Below are 19,391 nucleotides of genomic sequence, written 5' to 3'. Positions count from 1 at the left end.
AGAAGAAGAGGAGCATGTGAAAGTTGAGCAGCAAATTGAGCGCGAAGGACAAAGAGGAACGTTGTACAGGGGCTGGCTGGTAGACAAGCAGACACGTAGGTCAGTAGATAGTAGTAGGTAATTCGGCAGTTTTTTTTTCTGGTTTTCTTCTTACTTGTCTCGGACGCACATTGACATCACAATTTCCGAATACGTATGTCGAGCGGCATTGCAGGAAGAAAATGCTACAATTGGACGGCGGGCGCGTAGAGATGCAGCAACCATGATCTCGTGATGCTACACTTTTTTATCTTGCTTTTGCATGTATTCGCGCGGTTGGCTATCGTGACAAAAAGTCCGGACAGTGCCCGGTGCGTGGTGCTTGGTGCTGGCTGGCGCGCACGCACGCAACACGCGGGGGGCTGAGCGTGGGAGCTTGCTTCACTATCCCATGTGCGGCCACCACTGTGAGATTGCGGTGCCTTGCTGAGAGGGCAACGGGTCTGCGCGGGGCCACCGCAGGCAAGAAAAATTCAGGCCAATTTCATGTATAAAAGCCGTCGACGACGCTGGACGGGGGGTTGTGCGCCGAGAGTTTGGTGGTACTGATTCGAAACAGAAAGCACCTTTCATCGTTCTGCTCGTTTGATGCCCACTGCTTCCCTAAAATCAAGATCAACACCACCGTCTGGATCACTCTGACCCTCTCCCCTTCCCCTTTCTCTCTCTCCCTCTCTCCCTCTCTCCGTCGATCCATTTCGCTCATCCAGGACTCGAATATCTCCCATTCTTCCCCTCGACTTCCCGCCCTCTTCCAATCCCGCCTCCACAATCCGACCAAACACTACGCAAATATGAAAGACTGTCCCGAATGCAGAGGCAATGGCACCGTCAAGTGCGACGCCTGCAACGGCAAAGGCGGCCCATGCTGCAAACGAACCGGCCAAAAACAATGCACCATCTGCGAAGGCACAGGCGCCATTCACTCGGAGCACTGAGTATGCACTGTACCGCCCAAAGCAAAAGCTACCGCCACCGCTGCCGCTTCCACAAGCTCGGCATATCTTTTACCCAACCACCCAAAAAAAACGAAAAAAAAACCAGGTACGTACGGCACAGTTTCGTATTACTCCAAGCCACAGCCAGCAAGCCGCGAAAAAAAAACGGTCACCCAATTCCTATCCGCTCTATACGAAGCCACCTCCCCATACGTCTCCGATCATCTCGGCGCTACACGCGGCCATCTCCGAGACCATTCAAACTGACGTTGCATAGCGCCAGGTCATCATCATGACCAACCGCCCCTCTTGGAATTTCCGCTGTCCTTCATTTCACTAGCTATTTCGCAACAACCCACATCCCCCATCCCTTGATCGTTCGCGCGGGCGTGGCCCCGCCCAAAAATCCGTTCGAGCAAAATCATCAATTATGTAAAGAGACGGGGGAGAAAAGCGTGCAAAGGAGGAAGAGAAAGAGAAGAAAAAAGATTGTGAGGAATGCTAGCGACAGGATTCGCAAGCACGCTGAAGCAAAGCAAAACAAAAAAACAGAAGAAAGAGAGAAGGAGAAAAGCACAGCAACGTGCAATGAGAATTAACCATATACCCCAGGGCGAAAGCAACCAATGCGCACCGATCCGGCGTTTTTCCCAATTACTATTTTCCTTTGTTAGTAGTACGTACAGGGCATTTTTTTTGTTTTATTTGTTTTTCTCGTGCGCGTGTTTATCTGTGCCTTTTTCCCTTTTCACAAATGTACTACTTATGGCAACTTGTTGCGTTGTTCCTTTGCAATTGGTTGGTTTGGCCAGACACAGGTTTAGATTGAAAAAAAAAATACGCGCGAGGTATGGCGAGACACAGTACGTAGCCATTGTGTCACGCTGGGATTTGTGAAATCGCGAGGACTGGGGGGCCCCGGGGGGGGGTTGAGAGCAGGTTAAAAAAAAACGATATGCCGCGGGGGTGTGGGTTGGAAGGAAGAGGCGCCGCATGGTTTGTATTGGTTGCCAGTTTGCGGCAACGGGGGTGTTTGGGTGGGTGGGGGAATTTTACTAGCGGCCATGGTTTGCTGAATTCATCTCCTGATTTCATTTCCCACCCTTTCCCCTCAACGGGCAGATGGAAGTTTGCTGGGCGCTATGGTTCGCGATCCGTCTTGAGCCGCACAATTGATACACATACTAGACAATAGACCAGGGAGGAGGGGTTTATCCTTTCTTCACCAAGATACCATATAGAAATACATTTCCTTTTTTCTTTTCTCAAAAGAACATCGACAATCAATGAATGGCAACCACTACTAGTCCCCACAGCATATCAAGACCTTCCTACTACGTTCATACGAACCGTCAATTAGTCACTATGAAACCATTAACGGGCTCGGCTCCGCACGCCATGCAAGGCTATCCTGAAACACGCTCGATACGCAGGACAAATGTAAGAGTTACAAAGGATTCAGCCACACCCTGACAATTCCCCGCCACAACATCCCCACTACTACCCTTTTTTTTTTACCCTTGCCCACAAAACTGTAAACCCCCCCCCCTCCCCCCCGGCGAGTGCCCACTAATCAAAACAAAGTTATAGTGGATACAAAACCACGCCAGCGGATACGTATTTTTTCCTGTTCCTATGAAATTTGACGAACCGGTGGGCGGGCCTCGCTGGGGCCGCAGACTGTTCCTTTTGCAAATCATCAGCTGCCGTGCGGCTCCGTGACCGACATGAGCAACATTCGACGGTTTCCCCCCACCCCCTTGAGAATAAAGCATGACTCGATGAGACAAAACACGTGAATGGCATGCTTCACTAATTCACTGGGCAACTTGGGTACATGACAATTGGTCAGACCCAATGGCTCGACTTTCAACGGCAAATATCATTATCTTTTGGGTCAACTACACAACGCTTCTACTCCCGTTTCACTATTTCCCCTTCTACAGCTTAGCCTTAACCTCTGCTCGCTCCAGCATCGGACCATCCCAGATATCGCGCTCAACAGCTCTCGTATTAATATGCTGCATACTGAGTTGTTCGATCTTCTCCACTCCAAGAAGGCGCATACATGTTTCTGTTTCCGCCTTGAGAACTGTAATTTGATGTTAGCGAATTGGCTACATGGCAACACACGATTTAAGAGAAGAAAAAGAAAAACCTACTTTCAAGGACCCTTTCTACACCTTCTTTGCCTCCTGCTCCGAGGCCAAACAGCGCAGCCCGACCAAGACCCACGCCCTTAGCGCCTAGGCAAAGTGCTTTGACGACATCTGTTCCGCGCTTGATGCCTCCGTCGACCCAGACTTCGATACGGTCAAAGACTTCTGGACAGTACTTTCGAATCTCTAACAAGGTGTGTACGGCAGGTGGCGCCGTGTCCAGCGCTCTACCACCGTGGTTGGAAAGAATGATAGCCTTGACATGTGGCGCGTGGAGAGAAGCAAGGTAGGCATCTTCGTGTGTTTGGATGCCCTTTAGTACAATGGGCTTGTCCGTGTGCTTCTTGAGCCAGGGTAGTGTAGAACGCCATGTCAAGTCCGCCGCTGTGCCCCAGAACAAACTCTGTCCAACTCCCATGCTCTTTGGTTTGGGTTTTTCGTTCTCGCTTGCTTGTGTTGGTGTCTTTGCATCAGTCGATGTCTTGCTTACACTCTGAGATTCCTGCACGGCTGCACGGAGAGGCAAGTTGGAGCTAACGTTTTTGCTGCGCTCGTCATGTTCGCGTTTACCTGGCACAGGCGCGTCGAGTGTGAGACAGATGTATTTGATGCAATCAAGCTTGTTCATACGGGTAAGCATAGCCTCGCTCTTTTGCCGCTCGTTTTGAACATATAACTGCCATCCAAACACCTGGCCTGGCTTCGCATCTGCAACAATTTGCTCAGGTGTCATGGATGCGTTTTGCGATATCAGGTGCATGGCACCGTACTTTTCGCACGCCTGCGCTATACCCCACTCACCATCTGGATGTGCGAGTCGAGCCATTGCAGCGGGAGAAACATATATAGGAATTTTGACATTATGGCCAAGAAAGGTCGTCGAGGTATCGCAGCGTGTGCAGTCGACAAACACCCGTGGCCGTAGTAGTATACTCCTGTACACCTTGTTGTTGAATGACTTGCTCTGCAGGTCATCGCTTGCAGAGAAGTAATATGCCCATGCTTTGTGCGGAATCTTCTTCGTCGCCACCTCTTCAATCTCGTCGATATTCAAAAGACTCTCCAGGTCTACAGGTCCGTCTTGTTGCGCCTCGCCAGTCTCCAGTGGTGTCTTTTCTTCTTTCGGTAGTGTGTCTGGGTTGATTGTGCCGAGCTTGTCCGAAGCCTGGAGGTTTTCTTCGAGGATGCCTGGAGGGTGGATAGGATCGTATTCTTCCGTCGCGTCCTTGCCTGCGAGCTGGAGGATGACTTTGGATCCGCCAGGGTGCTCAGGTAGGAAGCGCGTTACGTCGTAGACATTGCCGTATAAGACGACCCAGCAGCTCTCTGCCGTATTGTGCTTTGCAACTAATCTTATGGGTCAGCTACGAGGAATTGACGTCCCGATTGTACTTGCAACGGACCTTCGGCGTAATCAAAGACCTTCGCCATTGTACGAATACTCTCAATCAAGTCTATGTGGAAAACCGTCGCTATGGCTGGAAAAAGCAATGAATGCGCAACACATGTATACAAATAACTGGAAAGAATAAGAGAGGAAATGGCACAGAGGAAAGTTGAAGGCGGAGCAAATGCCGACGGCCTCCAACTCACCCGCAGTTATGGAGAAAGAAGCTCGGGGTAGTGCCACGCCGAGTCAGGCAAGACGGGCCGCATTGCTTTGTTCGCGCAGGTAAGCCGCATATCCGGCAGCTTGATTGGCGGATCAACTACCCTCCCCAAACGCCGCGGCATCTACACACGAACTATATATCTGAGTCGTTCTTTGGCTTAAGCTCATGATTTACTGTGTAGGCAAACATTACAAAATGATACATCTTTAGATTTGCTCAAGCTCATGGCCGCTTACACGCCTTCCGGGTATCCTTCTCGAGTTCATGGCCAGCGGCCCTTGAGTACACCCTCTGCTCTTCTTCAGGCTTGGAAACACGTCTATTCCTTCTCGTCCTGCACTTGCGTCTACCCTCGTTTTCGTTCCTTATCTCAGGCTCATACAGAGGGGAAAACTGCCCTTGTCTCCTTCTGTATTTCTTTGCTTCGTTGTCTTCAGTGTTCTCGGGTTCCTCACTATCGCCGTCTTCTTCTGTTGACGCCTTGATAAGCTCCTCGAGTTCCGCGTGGATATCTCGTGAACATATTCGTTTTAATCCACTTGGCCCAGGCCAGAATTTTTTCTTTGACGAGGAAATGGAACGCGTAGCATTCGACTTTGGCATCTTGTCATCGCGAACGGCTTCTCGGCGACCGTGCAGTTGATACTCAGGGCGCACGAAAGACCGCTCTCGATCAGCATCATGTATGCGGAAAATCAATGCGGTGCCCTGATTAGGTATCAGACGATTAGGGTAAGTATACAAGCTGTAAGATGACGAGGCATGAATGCGGCGTGCAAGATGCTCACCAACCCTCAACCTGAAGATCCTGCCAGCCTTGCTCCATCTCGCCTTCATTGACGCCCTCGTCGCCCCAATCCATCTTTTCGAGCTCATTGCGGAAGAAGTCTTGCTCTTCTTCAAGGACGCCAGGCTTGGCACCCAGACTCTCTGGATAACGCTTCAGATTATGCCAGTGCGTCAATGATCGTAAGGCTTGCTCGAGAGGGACACTCTCGTCGACTTCCGCATCCACGTCGCTTCCCGCTAACCAATCATCTCGAAGCTCTGGTCTACAGTGCAGATACACAGCTGTAATGACACGCATGTTGGATTGCCGCCACTTGCGGCCACAGTACGGGACTTGGTTTTTGAAGAGTTTGAGGGTATAAAGGCGCAACTCTGGCTGCGGTACTTTGAGGCTCTTGCGGAGAAACTGAGATGACTTGTATGACACAAGCATAAGGTTGCGATGCGCTTTATTTTTGCATATCTTCTGCATGATGCGCAGGTAGTTGATTGAGGTGAAGAATGCGCGCCAGGAGAAGTTGGTGATTGGCTCTTTTGGCAATTCGTTGGTCGGGAAGCCGAGCTCATCCACCTCCGGGGGCTGCAATTGTGTGGGTTGCATTGCTGGCTCGATGCCCGATTCGTTGGAATCTAGTCTCGAACGGCGAATCGGAGGCGGAGCTGCATCATCTTCATCAGAGTCTCTTTCCTGCAAATCTCCTTCATGGTGTACGTTGACCTCCTCTTCAGACGCGTTTCTCGAGTGTGACCGACAGTAATTGAAGAAATTAAGCTCTTCTTGCTCACTCTTGAAATTGACAATCCTCTCAACTTCTTGTAGTTGCAATAGCTTTAAAATCAGAGGAACATAGCTTGAATCAACGAGTAGCTGAGTGATGTACTCGAATTTCAAGATATGAGAGACCTTGAACCATTTCAAGATGAGAATGAGGGTGCCGGTAACTGCTTTGTCCAGCACTTCCTGGGTTCGCATAGCGTCCAGCTCCTCGTTTGTAGCCAGAGTGCCATTGTGGCCATTCATGCCATTCATGTCAGGTCGCCCAGCCGTCGTGCCGTTCTGGTTATCCTGAAATTGGAATCCGCTTTGGAGGCCGTTGGCTCCGCTTGACTGTGTGACTAGGGCTGTTACATGTGCCAGGATTGCTTTGATCAAGACGATGATCAACGATTGTAAATTTGGCAATGCAACGCGCTGTGATTGTCAGTTCAGTAAATTCGGGGTGTATCTGGCTAACGCTTACGTAGAATTCTTCCACAAGTTGTAGTCTCTCCTCAACGCTTCCAGGAGCAGGGGGTTGCTTCTTTGGCTCGTTATCCTTTGGTTCAAGAGACAATTCTTCAACGTCAGGATGGTCATCGGGGCCTGTCCAACCCCGCTCATACTTCATAAAAGCAACACGTTCCTCCCACAGCTGTTTCATGGCGCGAGTAGCCTTCATACGCTTCGAAAAAAGTTCCGCCGCTTCCATGATCGACGTCGGAATATCTGAGCCTTCCCATTTCCGGCCACAGAGAAGGTCCTGGAGGTCAGTCGAACCTTTACCACCCAACTTGTTACTAGACTCGTCAAGTGGTGGATACAGGAAAGGAAACATCTGATTTGTCTGATAATTCTGTTTCTTTCCACCTTTGCCGCCCGGACCCGCCGGAGAAGGAGGGGGTGATGGCGCGGGAGTCGCGATGTGAATGGGTTGATGCAGAATAGAAGTAGTGATTCCATTCGTGTCTCCGAGCCCAGACCCGAAAACATGATTGCCAGCGACTTTATTAGGATGGTTCTTGAGCGGTGGTAGGATGGAGTTATTTTCTGGTTCCAGGGGGAAAAACGGAGGCGGAGGATTATATGCTGGATACTTTGAGCTTATTTCTTGGCGGAAAAGGTGATAGTCGAGAGGTGAGGCAGTGATGAGCGGATGTCCTTTGGAATCTTCCAAGTCGAGATTGCTGTCCCGAAACTGTTCCTTGACCTTGTCGACTTCCTTGAGACCACCAAATGTTACCAGCATTGTTTTCCATAGCAGCAAAGAGATTTTGCATAATGGCAAATTGATCGATTCATCCCATCTCAGCTTTGCGATGAGATCGACGAACATGACAAGCAGACCTGGCTTTTTCAAATCAAGGATAGCACTTCGGAGTCCAGTGCTGTTCCCTGTCTTTTCTGCATCGCGTGCGACTTCCAATACAACGTAGACGGCCGTCATGGCACACCAAGTCTCACGTCGCTCCGCTTCTTTCGAGTCGCGCTGTACGTCAGGTACCACGTCAACCCCACATGCTCTCTGAAACGAAGCGTCGAGCGTGGCCACAAGGCTCTGCACGCCGCCGCATTCAGCCAACAAGTGCACATTGCGCTTGATGAGCGCAACTTGCCTTCCCGACTTTCGATGTGCATTGTTGCGCGCATGGTCCGACGTTGTCTCATTGTCCTCTGTCGGTTCCGGTAGACCAGCATTCTCATACCAACACCCCAGAAGAAGGTAGAGTAATGCCTCGAGCTTCTTCAACCTCGAGACGGGGTCGAGCTCTTTCAGTCCTGCTAGCAAATTTTCAACAAACTCCTTGCATTGCGATGGTGGCGCAGAAGCCCAATCCAAGCCGTTCTCACTGTCGGTCGCGTCGCTTAGCCCGTGGAATGCGCTCCACTCTAATGCGTATGACGCCTGTGTCTTGAGAAGCATGGCCTGCTCTTCCACTGCATATGAGAACCACTCCTCGAGCTCCTCTTCGAAAGACGAAGCATCATCGTAACTGAAGGCGTACGGAGCAGGCTCGACCTTGGGTATGCCCCGGACAAGATGCTGCAACTGCGCCAGCGAAAGCGAGTCGTTTTGCGGGGTATCTGGAGGCGGTCCAGGCGGCGCGGGAGGGGGGAGGTGTGGTGCAGGTGTAGGGACCGAATTGCCTCGTTGTAGGCCCGGACGTGTTGGCAACGTTAGAGGAGGGCCAGCCTGGGGTTGGTTGTCGTCTTGGTCGAGCAATAATCGTTGCTGTTCAGCAGTATCGAGGTGCAGGCCGAGCTCTTCTTCGGGCTCAGCTTCGATGACTGGAAAATCAGCACTCGAGTTTCCAATCAGTTCGGCCTCGTCCACTACCGGGGGCGGTAGTGGTTGTTCGCCAGGTACGTCGTGGTTCTCCATGTCCGTTTGCGACAAGTGTTTAAATTGTGAAATGGTAGGCCGTGGAGATAGACGAGTCGTGCCCACCACATGCGGGACACAGGTTTACGTGCGGTTCATGACTGCTTGTTCGATTGCTAGGAGCACATTAAAGGAACGCGTGTGGCCGCAAGTTGGAGAAGATGAGTCGTTGTATGGATGCAGGTGGGGGTGGGAATGCGCCGTCGGCTCATGCGTAGGCAGGGCTTCACTAGCGCGGCTCGACTACTAGCCAACATCATTTCCTTCCATCATTACACGACAACTGAGATGAAGCAGGGTACATAATTTCCATGTTACTGGAGAATAGCTCGTATGGCTGTGAATGCATCGCTCAACATTCCAACAAAAAATATATATGTATATAACGACATGAAATAAAACAAAGCCACCATAACCTGCAAGTAGAAGGAGCCCATACTCGCACCGCGATTACTATCGGGCTGATGCAGACAATCAAACGACAGCCCGTGTGCTCAAGCGAGTGAGACTTGCACTCCCGTACGCCTAGTCAAAAGGAAGCCTTGATCAGCACTACACGTGCCAATGAAAGACAACAGGGGGGGTAAACGCCCCTGCAGAAAAGAAGCGCACATGTATGTCCCAAGAGTAATAAAAACTTCGTCAGCATCGTGTCCAAAGAACATGCTCCACTGAAGGACCCAGAAAAGCAAAATCACCACTCTACATTGGATTTGCCCCCGTTTGCTCGCCATTTTCTTGGCGTTCTTTGATTTCGTCAGGCAGGATGCCGTTGTTCTCGCACGCACGCTTGTAAATCTGGCACTCGTCCCATGCACGTTGGCACTCTGCTTTGAACTTGTCACAGCTGGCGCTGAGCTCGGTGATGGCCTGCTCAGTCAACAGCTTCTCAAGAGTCCATTTTTCAATATTTTGTTGCTCGTTCTCCTTAAGCTGGGTTATGAACTGTACGGCGCGTTGGAGGATCGAGCCCTTGTTCTTCTCGCAGCCTGGAACAATCTTGGCGAGTTCGTTGATGCCTTCGTTGATAGTCTCGCGACGGCGGCGCTCAACTGTGTTCAGGTTAGTCGTAGAATCTTGCAAGCACGAGAAAAAGAAGTAAACACACCTTCTTTGTGATTGTCCCTCCGCACCTTGTGCCACTCTTCTGTGCCAACTTGGGGCTTGTGGGTGGCGCTTTGCGGCGGTGAGTCGCTGGGCGCTGCTTGACCTGGGCGGCCCGTCTGTGTTGCAGCCTTGAGGGCCTCGAGGCTGAAGTCCTGCATGCCCGTTTGTTGTTGGTTATGGTCGCCCATTCCAAACGAGCCGTCACCAGAGTTTTGGGGCTGGAATTGGAGCTCGGTCGCTTGGGGCACTGTCATCTGGTGGTAGGCAAGGGCGGCGGCTGCGGTATCGCCCACACTGGCCGTGTTGGTGCCGCCATTGTGGTGCACGTCAAATTGCTGTTGCATGTCGTCGTCAGCGGCGTTGTGCGCGGCAAGGAACGAGGCAGTGGCCTGGTCGGTCAAGTCGCTGTTGGAGTTGTGGGGTGCGGGCCGGTTGATGCCTTGGTCGCGCGTGTCGCGCTTTCGCTTGTTGGTGTGGACGCTGTTGTGGGCATCCAACTTGCTGTCTGTCGGGTAGCCGGCAGTATCCGCCATGGTATCTGGCAAGGGAGGGATGGGGGAGTATTAAAAGGGGGCGAGGTCAAAGTAGGTGTGGGCGGTGCTGTGAATTAGACACTGCGCAAAAAGGACCGGCGCGTGAGTGCCAGGTCCGCGCCAAGGATAGGGCAAGGGTGGGAGACAGAGATGGCGATATGGCAGCGTCGCAGCGTCACAGTGAACAAAATGCGATGCAGTCGCGCCGTCTAGGTGCGTGGGTAGGTAGTAGGTAGGTAGGTAAGGAGGCTTGGGTGGGCAACAGGGTGCGCGGGTTGGCGGTGGTTGGTGGAGTAAGGCAGGCCAGGACAGACGCGCTCGAATGGTAAGCCGCAGGCGCAATACAACCGAGGCGGGGGAGTCGGAGTCGCGAACGCTTTGTCCGCCAGTTCACGCGCGAAGCCAAGAGAGGAAGTAGGCGCAGTGGCAATAGCAGTCGCAGTGGCAGTCGCAGTCGCAGTCGCAGGCGCAGGCGCAGACGCAGGACGCAGCAGATGGTCTGGCAGTTATGCGCTTAGCATGAACAGTCTGTGTTGGACAAACATTAGCACGGGCGCAGGCAGGTGAATGAGATGCAATCCAGGTGGTGCGAGAGCAGCCTTCCCCCGCAGGCAGGCGATTGGGCGCATCCAGTCTCGCGTCGCCCGGGGAGAGGCAGCTGTCAGGACGCAAAGGAGGGCCGGCTCATGGTGCAATGGCCGGTGGGTGGCAGCGAGGCGCACAAGAGGAGTCGTGCGTCGTTTCGTCGTGGATGCGCGTCTCCATGATGCTGCGGTTGTGGGATGCGGAGCAACATGGGCGCCACCAAACGCTCCCTCTCCCTCTCGCCTACTCCTCCCTCTTCCACGAGGGCGTCGAGCGGGCGCAGGTGACGGTCGGAAGCGGCATCGCAAGTCGTGGAGAAGAAAAGGAAAAGACGGGAGCGAGAAGGGCGCCGGCGGAGGCACAAGGTGTGCGCAGGCGAGCAAGAAAGCGACCGTACGGGTCCAACTCACCAAGTCGGTTTCGTCGATTGGTTTGGTAACGTGATGTCGAGTAAGATTAACAAAACGGCCTTTGCACTGCGTCGACGTCTGCGCTGGCGACCAAAAGACGACGACGGGAATATTTTGCGAAGGTCCGGGAAAAACGAGAGTGTGGAAACTGAAAGCAAAACACTTCTCTTACCTTCTGTATTTCAGTGTGCCCCCAATGGACTTTGTTGTAGGACTATCAGCACAGCAGCGATGAGGGCTTTGGATCACGAGGAAGAAGAAGGTCACGAGGAAGAGGCGACGCTATCTATCGAGGCATGGGCGACCAAGGGGCCACTTGGAATCGAACCGAAACCTGGCGGGCCCCCGGCCGACGAATCAGCGCCGGGGCTGATCATTCTGCAGTCTTCCCCACTCGCCAGCCCCAAATGCCTCCCACCACCAGAGCACACTGTGCGTCCATCGAGTCTGAGTGGATCACCGCCCTGTCTTCTCGCTCGCGCTCGCTCTCTCTATCCACCCCTGTCCCGCATCCCCGACCGACAGTCGTCGTGGATCACTGAACAAGACAAGACGCGGCGTCGCGCTTTGTGGTCCGAGGCCGATTGACCGCGCCGGACCAACACACAACCACCATCCATCCATCCATCCATCCACCATCACCCCATTTCCTGTCCTGCTTACTGCCCATGAACCAGAACTGCATTATCCCATTCCATCAGGCCCGCCCGCCCGCTTGCCCGCCTCGCAGTCGCCCAGCCCAGTCCAGCCTGGCCACTGCACGGGTGACACCCCTCCACCCCTCTAGACTACCCTTGGCTCACCCGACATCTCCAGCAAGCATTCACATGGCTGTGTCAGAAACAGACGTGTGGCATGTGACACACTACGCCCCCCACATTCTGCCACCTACCGCCCATGGCCGCCTTGCCCCTTTTGCTCTTGGGCCCGTCATGCAATCCGGCGCCATCAACTCGCTCATCGCGAACTCTCTTTTCTCCCATCTTGGCCATGGTATCTCTCCATCTTGACCTCACCTTGCAGAGACTGTATTCCCTTTTTTTCAGGAAGAAAAAAATCCCTGTGTATAAAACGAGAATTTTACTGCCTCCAAACTCAACCGTGCTCAACCCGACCTACTATCATATCTCCCGTTTCCAACGCTTTCCATATACACACCAAAGCATACGTAATCAAGCGTGGCTTGCACGCAAACAAATCCCCCAAGACTTCTAACCCCAGAAAAAAAATCCACCTAAACATGTCCACTTCCCTGGGGCTAATCGACTTCCCAAAACCCGCATCCGCGCTGCTTTGCCCCATCTTTTCCCTTCTTATTATCCCACTTCAATATATTACTTTCGATCGTTCAAGGGCGTTCTAGACGCAAGGGTCTTAGACACAAGCCACCAAAAACCACACACATGGGTGGGTGGTGGGGAAGGAAGTAAAGCAGAATAAGCACATGTACATAACATACACATGAACATGATTCTTCCCAGGGTCACAAGACAGGGCAGAAGAGAGAGTGGGTTTGTTTGTGTGTGTGGATACGGGGATTTTTCTCGTATTCTTTCTTCTCTCTTTCTCTCTTTCTCCCTGGGCGGGAACGGGCTTATTTTCTTTACTCGCTGGCATGAATGAGGTTTCAAAAATGGCTCTTTCTTCAAGTATGGACATGGGTTGGTGTTCTCGTGTGACTGAAGCTTGTTATCCCCATGTCCCCCTGGCTGGGTCGGGTCTAGTGGTATGCTACATACGAACATGTAAAACGACTTAGTGCTTGTTGAGCGAGAGGCATGATTGCAGGGGGAGGGGGGGTCGACGTTTTTCCTTGTCTGCATCGAGTTGCTGCTGCTGCTGCCGCCCGCTCCCTAGCGCCACTTGGGGAGGGGGGTGTCTACCAACTGTAGAAAGTATCATCGATGCTGATATCCTCGTTGTTTCTGTTGTGGCAAAAATCTGCAACTCTGGATGATCCCGGATGTGTACGTATTGGTAGGTGGCGGCGGCGATGACAACGATGATGATGAGTGCACTGCAGTTCCATCTCCTACAGTCGTTCCTGCTCACTTCGCTGATACGACTGACTGCCCTCTCTGCCACTTCTCTAGTAACGCGGATATTTCTGTTGCTGCTAGTCATGCTTCATCTTCCTCATCCGTTCAATGCGCCAGGGCGGACGTGCTCAAGTGGCGTCAACCTACTCTCACCACACCTGTGTTTCGGCATCATGCTTCCCTTGCTTCAACACACGAACCCTTTTTGTTCATGTGACAGCTGTTTAGATCTGGTTGCAGATCTGAATCATGCAGCACTAGAACAGAAGAGGCCTCTCGCAGGCAGATGGGCAGGTGCGCCAAGACATGCAACATGCCCTTGACTGCTCTTTCCTCGGATATGTTGATGACAAAATAGGTTAGATGACTCATCATGCTTCAACTTCTGGCAAGCTACTTTCCCTTTCTCCAATGTGTAGTAAATTCCAAAATGTTTCCAAGCACAGCGGCTTCGCGTGTACAGTGACATGTACACTGCCACACACCACTATCTAACTACTCAAATCTCATAGTATTAACCAAACTCCCAATCCCCTGCACATAAATCTCCACAACATCTCCATCCTTCAAGAACCCCTTTGGCTCCATAAAGAACCCCACTCCACTTTGCGTCCCCGTCAAAATCACTGTGCCAGCCCTAAGCGTCGTCCCGCGACTCAAGTGCTCGATAATCTGGCCAACGGTATAAATCATATCGTCGGTGCCCGTCTCCTGCCTCTTCTCGCCATTGACTTTGGTCCAGTACGTCAGCGCATGCGGATCGGGCACGACGGCGGGACTCGCAATGCAAGGGCCGATGGGGGCAAACTTGTCAAATGACTTTGCGTAGCCGAATTGGCCGCCAGACACAGATGCGGGCAGCTGGTAGTTGCGGGCTGACACGTCGTTGCCGACCGTGTAGCCCAGGATGTACGAGGCGTAGTCTGCTGCGGCGACGTTTTTGCAGTCGCGTCCGATGATGATGCCGAGTTCGCCTTCGTAGTCAAGCTGTGATTGGCAGGTTTTGTGGATGGGTATGTCGTCTAAAGGGCCTGCGAGCGCGTCGCTGGGTTTCATGAAGATGGCTGGGTTTTCGGGGATTTGGAGCTATAAATAGGAGATGTGGTTAGGAGACAGCGTGGTGTTGGTGCTGGGTGATGACGTACATTGCATTCTTGGGCATGCTTGCGGTAGTTGAGTCCGACACAGAGAATGATATTTGTAGTTGGAAGTGGGCTTAGTAGCTACAATGCGTATTTTATCAGTCTTGTTCTATCGAAACTTGACACAAAAGCATTGATCAGACATGCCTTTGAAACTCTGGCCTTGCTACCAGTCTTCTTAAACCCACTCTTTACATCGCCCTCAAGTATTTCGACGGTACTCCCTTGAATCTCCTTCGTAGGTACCTCTTTCTCCAGATTGCCATACAATGTCTTGCCGTCGGCATCCTCAAATCGAATCAATCGTTCAAAAGCCGCCATGGTTCTGCCAGCTGTACTAAAATATGCCTGTGCCGGGTTCGCTGATGAGACTCTATAGCGAGGAGTGACGTAACGACAAGGAAGCACTGGCTTGGGCGTGATGCGTGTGCAGTGGACAAAAGCTCGTATGGGCAAAGAAAACATGTGTGAGTCTAAGCAGCTTGGATTATAAGTGGCTTATGAGCAATTGCGAGCGTACAATGGCGCGTTCGCGGAATGTGGAGTATGCTCAACGAGGCAACCTGCCCCACGTACGCGGGGCTGTCGTTCGGCATTTCCTTGTGCAATGGTCCGAGAGAGTCGGCCGGCAATGGCCCTACGTACTCACGGGACTGCGCGTCATGCTCAAGCTTGATGGGGATGAACGTTTTTCCGGACTATATACCTTCACCCTGAGTGTGTAGTTTGGTCAAGGACAACGGCATAGCCACATGGAAACCACACAGAATGTAACTGAGAGAGTGATGTGACAATTCAAAAATTCAACCTCGAACCAATCTTGCAATTGGCGCTTTCAGCGCGTGGGTATTTCCTTACGGTCTATCCGCTCTGATAAATCGCTGTCGCTAGCAAACTTCACGGCTGGGTGTGGATTCTACCTCAGCCACTCATCTCCACATCCCCATTGCTTGTAGCAGCCGCGTTAGGATCTAGCCTTCCCAAACATCCTGGGCAGTTATGCAGTACCATATGCGCAAACATATCACAGTCAATGCAAAAGTGGCTTTCACAAGCCCTACATTCATACCTGCCACTTTCACTAGCTTTCTGCTCCTCACTGTCATCATCGTCCTTTTTTGCGACTTTTGCTTCCGAGTCTCGTTTGGCTTCACCGTTCTCTTTGGCATTGCTCGGCGGGTTGCTGAAGGCAGCTAAACAGCCCACGCACTGTTTGCTGCCCATCTCCCGGGCGCGCGACCACGACACTGTGGCCCAATTGCGGAGGGGAAAGAGATGGTGATACGAGCGTGCCAGATGAGTGGAGAGGAGGAGCGTGAGTTGGCATGAGGGACAAGTGATGGGTAGAGAGCAAACTTTTGCGCTGCACCGAGAGCACGTATAGCCGCCCATTGTCAAGTTTCCGTGACATGCACACATGGTCAACTGATCTTCTACTACCCGTGACGGGAAGCCCATCATCATTAGCGCAGCGGCTGATTCTGAAGATTGGGTTGTCGTTACTGGTGCAGTCTTGTCCGTAAGCAGAGGCTGTCGGATGACAGGTGGTGTCGTTGTGGCTTGGAGCAGTTCCCGGAGCATCTCTTGATCTGTGGCGATTGTGTATTCGGATTCGTCGCCTGCGTTGGTTCGCTTGACAATCTCGGTGCATATTTTGAGGCGCGCGCCCATGCCAATGATACTGACCCGTATTCGGTCCCTCACACACGCCTTGACAGACTGGTGAATATCGCCAGGGTCTAGACTCAACAAGCTACCAAAGACGACGATAACCTCTCTTGTGCCATGATTGGGCGTATGGTAGAGTGTTGCTCTCGCCAACTCGAGAGCATTCTGCAGACTGGGCGAGCCTTTGGGCTCCTTGCCATCATCCTTACTTCTCAGACCTTGTATCGCTGCGACGTGCTCAGCCGGGTTGCCGGACAGCTCCGAGACGCGTATGCAGACGCCGTCGTGCATGCCCAGAACGCTCATTTGGGATATAGGGTTCTGCTCGAAGAACTCGCGAATGTAGTCTTGCGTGTAGTTGATCATGGTGATGAAACGGTTGGGGCGCATGTCCTTTTCCAGCATGGCCTCTGATAGATCCAGTACTAGTACGACATGTCTTATTATGCCACGCTGAAATGGCTTGGTATCTTTGCGTAACCGCTTGCGCTTGCGCTCCTCTTCTCGCTCTTGTACACTTTGCCCCAGACTACCATCATCTGCTGGTTGTATCGTCTTCTCCACCGTCCGCGAGTACTCCGTCTCCCATGCCTTCCTTTGAGGTGCCTCCTTGACCGGTATCTCTACCTTTCGCCTCTTGGTAGCTGCCGTGGACTGCGCGCGTGTGTTCGAGGCGCTGCCTTTGTTGCCGATGTAATCGTCATCAGATACCTCGTCCTCAAAGTCGTAATCGGAATCAGCCATAGCTTGCGTTTAGCTTGACGGCTTGGGCGCAGTACGTTTGGAGCTCAGTCGCGGGGTGTCTAGTATCATAGGTGGTCGCAGATGCGAATGGGAGTGGCTGCAGGTGGGCTGGCGAGCTTCGGCTAGAATGCGCATTCGCAATATACGGCGTCAAAGGAAGTAGCAGGCGTCGTGTGCTCCGGAGCAAAAGGCCGTTCGATAACGATGAGCATTTAGTTCCGCATGTTCAAAGATGCGAGAGCAGGGATGGGAGGCAATGATTTGTTTTTGTCAAGGACTACGGTTTCAGCAGACCGAAAGTTTCCAAACGTTTGGGAGGTTTGAAAGGGTTCACAGTCAACGGTTCACGGTGGTCGGATAATCTTAGACCCACATTGGGAGTCGGAGCGTGTGGCGCACGTACTAATAGGCTGGACGCGCATTCACGTTTTTGCATGTGAAACAAACAAAGATCAAAGTGACTGCGTATCTATATCAATAACATGGATTTAGCAAACATTATGTATATCGTAACAGAAGCCGGCATGACGCATCGAATGCGTCCAAGGAGCCCCAAAATGGTATACGCTGTGCGTGAAACAAATACCTCCAATCATCATAAAAACATTACGCCGTTGCTTTTGCAGTTTCAACAAGACCACTATATCCTCCTAAGTATATGTTCCGGCCACCGTGGGCATTGGCCAGTCGTCCTCAGTAATGCTTGACCAAAACACCCAGACCATAACAACGGCCAGAAGCGTGAAAAGCGTTTCAAATAATCCTCCGTTGATCTTGCCGTCGGAGCCGTTGCAGATATGGACGCTGATGACGTATTGGAAAATTTGCGCAATGGCAAACAACAGGGCAGCCGCGATAAGATATACTGATGATGCAGGTTAGCGGATGCGCAGTTTACATGGTCGATAAGAGCACTTACGCATGGGTTTGCGCTCGCCGAGGACGCGCAAGACCAGGAAGGCCTCGAGAAGGAAGAAGACGACGATGAAGAACAAGGGTACAAGCTGGTAGAGCGTGTATAGAGCATATGCCTTGTTTGGCGCGTTAAGACTCGAGTCCCAGTAACCGGTCCAACCGAGTCCAGTATCAAGAGCGATGTAGCCGGTACCGATAAAAATAGCGATTGCCGAGCCCAAGAGGAGACCAATGGACACGGCTGTACCGTCATCAAGAAGCTGATAGCCCACAGCACCATTGAGCATGAGTATCCAAGAAGTCGCGGTGATGGCAGCAATATGAATGGCAACAAAAACCTGCACAAGGATTAAATGGCATTCAGGACTGCGGAAGCGGACAACGTACGATGCGGACCTTGTCGTTGAGAGGGAACCCGCCAATGGTGAATATTTCGCAGATAGATACGATCATGTAGCCGATAAGGAAAACCTGCATTTCTCTGCGCGCATGGTTAGTCGAGTCAACAATAGCTTCTTGGCCAAATACGCACCTTCTGCCGACCGCAGCCTTCTTCCTTTGCGATCGCCATAGTAGGAATAGAGAAACGAGCAGAGCAATGGCGCATAGTAATATGGACCCTGAGGGAGTGAGTAAGACTGGTTTTTTTTTGGAAGCGGCAGGCGCACATACCCAAATTATGCAAATTGCGACCGCCGCCGACGGGAAAGCCTCTGAGGGTGCAGCCGCCCTGCCATCCGTTGTTGATTTTGGTGGATGCTGGGTTGAAGAGCTGTGGAGAAAAAGCGGTTAGCGGGTTGAGGGTGAAGAAGGCAGGCGCAAAGGGGCGGAGCGTCAGCAACGTACATAACAAACTGTAAGAGGTCAGCATTGAATGTATTTACAGGTGCAGAATGCAGGGCGGGGGCGTCGTACCTGGCAGAGTGCTCCATTGGTTGCCCGAATCTCTGCAAAAGTCTGCAAACTCGCCGTAGGAATTGACCATGTTTGCTGTTTACTACTAAGGCGAGCGGAGCGCAGCCCTGGAGACAGGCGCGTCGGGTCTGTGCAAGGGGGTGGAATCAGTCTCTGGAGAGAGAGAGCAGAGAGCAGAGAGCAGAGACAGACGGGCGCAATGGCGATTAACAGCGGGCGTGAGTTGGGCGGGCGGCGTGGAGGGTTTGGTGTTGAGAGGAAGATAGCGAGGGATGATGCGCACAGCAACGTCGCCGGGCGGGCGTGGCTGGGGGAGCTTCCTTGAAACGATGCACGAAGCCAAGCTTTGGGGGTTTGGGTGCCGGGGTGGGTGGGGGCAATGTGTATGGCTGGCAGGAAGGGCGGATGGGCGGATGGGCGCGAGGTTGGCTAGGGCGGTGTTTGGGAGCGGGGGGCGGAGATTGAGGTGTGGGAAAGGCAATTTGGAGCAGTTGATGCAAACGAGGGCGGAGGCTTCTGCTCTGCTTGAATGCTAATTACTGGCACTCTGGACGATGAGCAAGCCTGACGCCTGAGGTGGAACAATGGCGAGCAAAGACGTTTAATCTCGGGCGCAGCCAATGGCGGGCGGCTGAGATGGCGCTACGCCGTCTCC

At 52.4% G+C, this 19,391-nt stretch overlaps 9 protein-coding genes across 9 annotated transcripts; 3 read left to right on the top strand and 6 right to left on the bottom strand.

Annotated features, from left to right (window-relative positions):
• Nucleotides 1–1,374: 1,374 nt before the first annotated feature.
• On the top strand, nt 1,375–2,071 carry COCSADRAFT_259201 (uncharacterized protein). The gene has a single exon (XM_007706991.1). The coding sequence runs from the start codon at nt 1,476–1,478 to the stop codon at nt 1,872–1,874; it is 399 nt and encodes a 132-aa protein (XP_007705181.1). The 5' UTR covers nt 1,375–1,475; the 3' UTR covers nt 1,875–2,071.
• Nucleotides 2,072–2,819: 748 nt separating this feature from the next.
• COCSADRAFT_259196 (uncharacterized protein) lies at nt 2,820–5,050 on the bottom strand. The gene is made up of 3 exons (XM_007706990.1): nt 4,540–5,050; nt 3,140–4,483; nt 2,820–3,069 (listed from the first exon to the last, which is right to left on the bottom strand). The coding sequence occupies exons 1-3, from the start codon at nt 4,565–4,567 to the stop codon at nt 2,918–2,920; spliced, it is 1,524 nt and encodes a 507-aa protein (XP_007705180.1). The 5' UTR covers nt 4,568–5,050; the 3' UTR covers nt 2,820–2,917.
• Nucleotides 5,051–5,533: 483 nt separating this feature from the next.
• COCSADRAFT_101863 (uncharacterized protein) lies at nt 5,534–8,678 on the bottom strand (the record flags this gene model as incomplete). The annotated part of the gene is made up of 2 exons (XM_007706989.1): nt 5,534–6,730; nt 6,780–8,678. 2 exons carry the CDS (start codon nt 8,676–8,678, stop codon nt 5,534–5,536), a joined length of 3,096 nt encoding a protein of 1,031 aa, XP_007705179.1.
• Nucleotides 8,679–9,182: 504 nt separating this feature from the next.
• Nucleotides 9,183–10,601, bottom strand: COCSADRAFT_259169 (uncharacterized protein). Its single transcript, XM_007706988.1, has 2 exons — nt 9,787–10,601; nt 9,183–9,730 (listed from the first exon to the last, which is right to left on the bottom strand). Exons 1-2 carry the CDS (start codon nt 10,316–10,318, stop codon nt 9,381–9,383), a joined length of 882 nt encoding a protein of 293 aa, XP_007705178.1. The 5' UTR covers nt 10,319–10,601; the 3' UTR covers nt 9,183–9,380.
• A 943-nt stretch (nt 10,602–11,544) lies between these two features.
• On the top strand, nt 11,545–11,901 carry COCSADRAFT_165020 (uncharacterized protein; the record flags this gene model as incomplete). The annotated part of the gene is made up of 1 exon (XM_007706987.1): nt 11,545–11,901. The coding sequence occupies one exon, from the start codon at nt 11,545–11,547 to the stop codon at nt 11,899–11,901; it is 357 nt and encodes a 118-aa protein (XP_007705177.1).
• Nucleotides 11,902–12,140: 239 nt separating this feature from the next.
• COCSADRAFT_176001 (uncharacterized protein) lies at nt 12,141–12,676 on the top strand (the record flags this gene model as incomplete). The annotated part of the gene is made up of 2 exons (XM_007706986.1): nt 12,141–12,306; nt 12,339–12,676. 2 exons carry the CDS (start codon nt 12,141–12,143, stop codon nt 12,674–12,676), a joined length of 504 nt encoding a protein of 167 aa, XP_007705176.1.
• A 1,015-nt stretch (nt 12,677–13,691) lies between these two features.
• COCSADRAFT_41320 (uncharacterized protein) lies at nt 13,692–15,067 on the bottom strand. The gene is made up of 3 exons (XM_007706718.1): nt 14,642–15,067; nt 14,498–14,575; nt 13,692–14,438 (listed from the first exon to the last, which is right to left on the bottom strand). The coding sequence occupies exons 1-3, from the start codon at nt 14,957–14,959 to the stop codon at nt 13,848–13,850; spliced, it is 987 nt and encodes a 328-aa protein (XP_007704908.1). The 5' UTR covers nt 14,960–15,067; the 3' UTR covers nt 13,692–13,847.
• A 75-nt stretch (nt 15,068–15,142) lies between these two features.
• On the bottom strand, nt 15,143–17,216 carry COCSADRAFT_41319 (uncharacterized protein). The gene has a single exon (XM_007706717.1). It carries the CDS (start codon nt 16,904–16,906, stop codon nt 15,416–15,418), a length of 1,491 nt encoding a protein of 496 aa, XP_007704907.1. The 5' UTR covers nt 16,907–17,216; the 3' UTR covers nt 15,143–15,415.
• Nucleotides 17,217–17,363: 147 nt separating this feature from the next.
• COCSADRAFT_194212 (uncharacterized protein) lies at nt 17,364–19,282 on the bottom strand. The gene is made up of 7 exons (XM_007706985.1): nt 18,737–19,282; nt 18,668–18,675; nt 18,494–18,593; nt 18,354–18,441; nt 18,209–18,302; nt 17,826–18,159; nt 17,364–17,771 (listed from the first exon to the last, which is right to left on the bottom strand). Exons 1-7 carry the CDS (start codon nt 18,804–18,806, stop codon nt 17,557–17,559), a joined length of 909 nt encoding a protein of 302 aa, XP_007705175.1. The 5' UTR covers nt 18,807–19,282; the 3' UTR covers nt 17,364–17,556.
• Nucleotides 19,283–19,391: the final 109 nt, after the last annotated feature.

This window comes from Bipolaris sorokiniana (assembly GCF_000338995.1).
Source record: "Bipolaris sorokiniana ND90Pr unplaced genomic scaffold COCSAscaffold_17, whole genome shotgun sequence".
Classification (NCBI taxonomy): Eukaryota; Fungi; Ascomycota; class Dothideomycetes; order Pleosporales; family Pleosporaceae; genus Bipolaris; species Bipolaris sorokiniana.
This window is presented reverse-complemented; position numbering and strand designations above follow the sequence as displayed.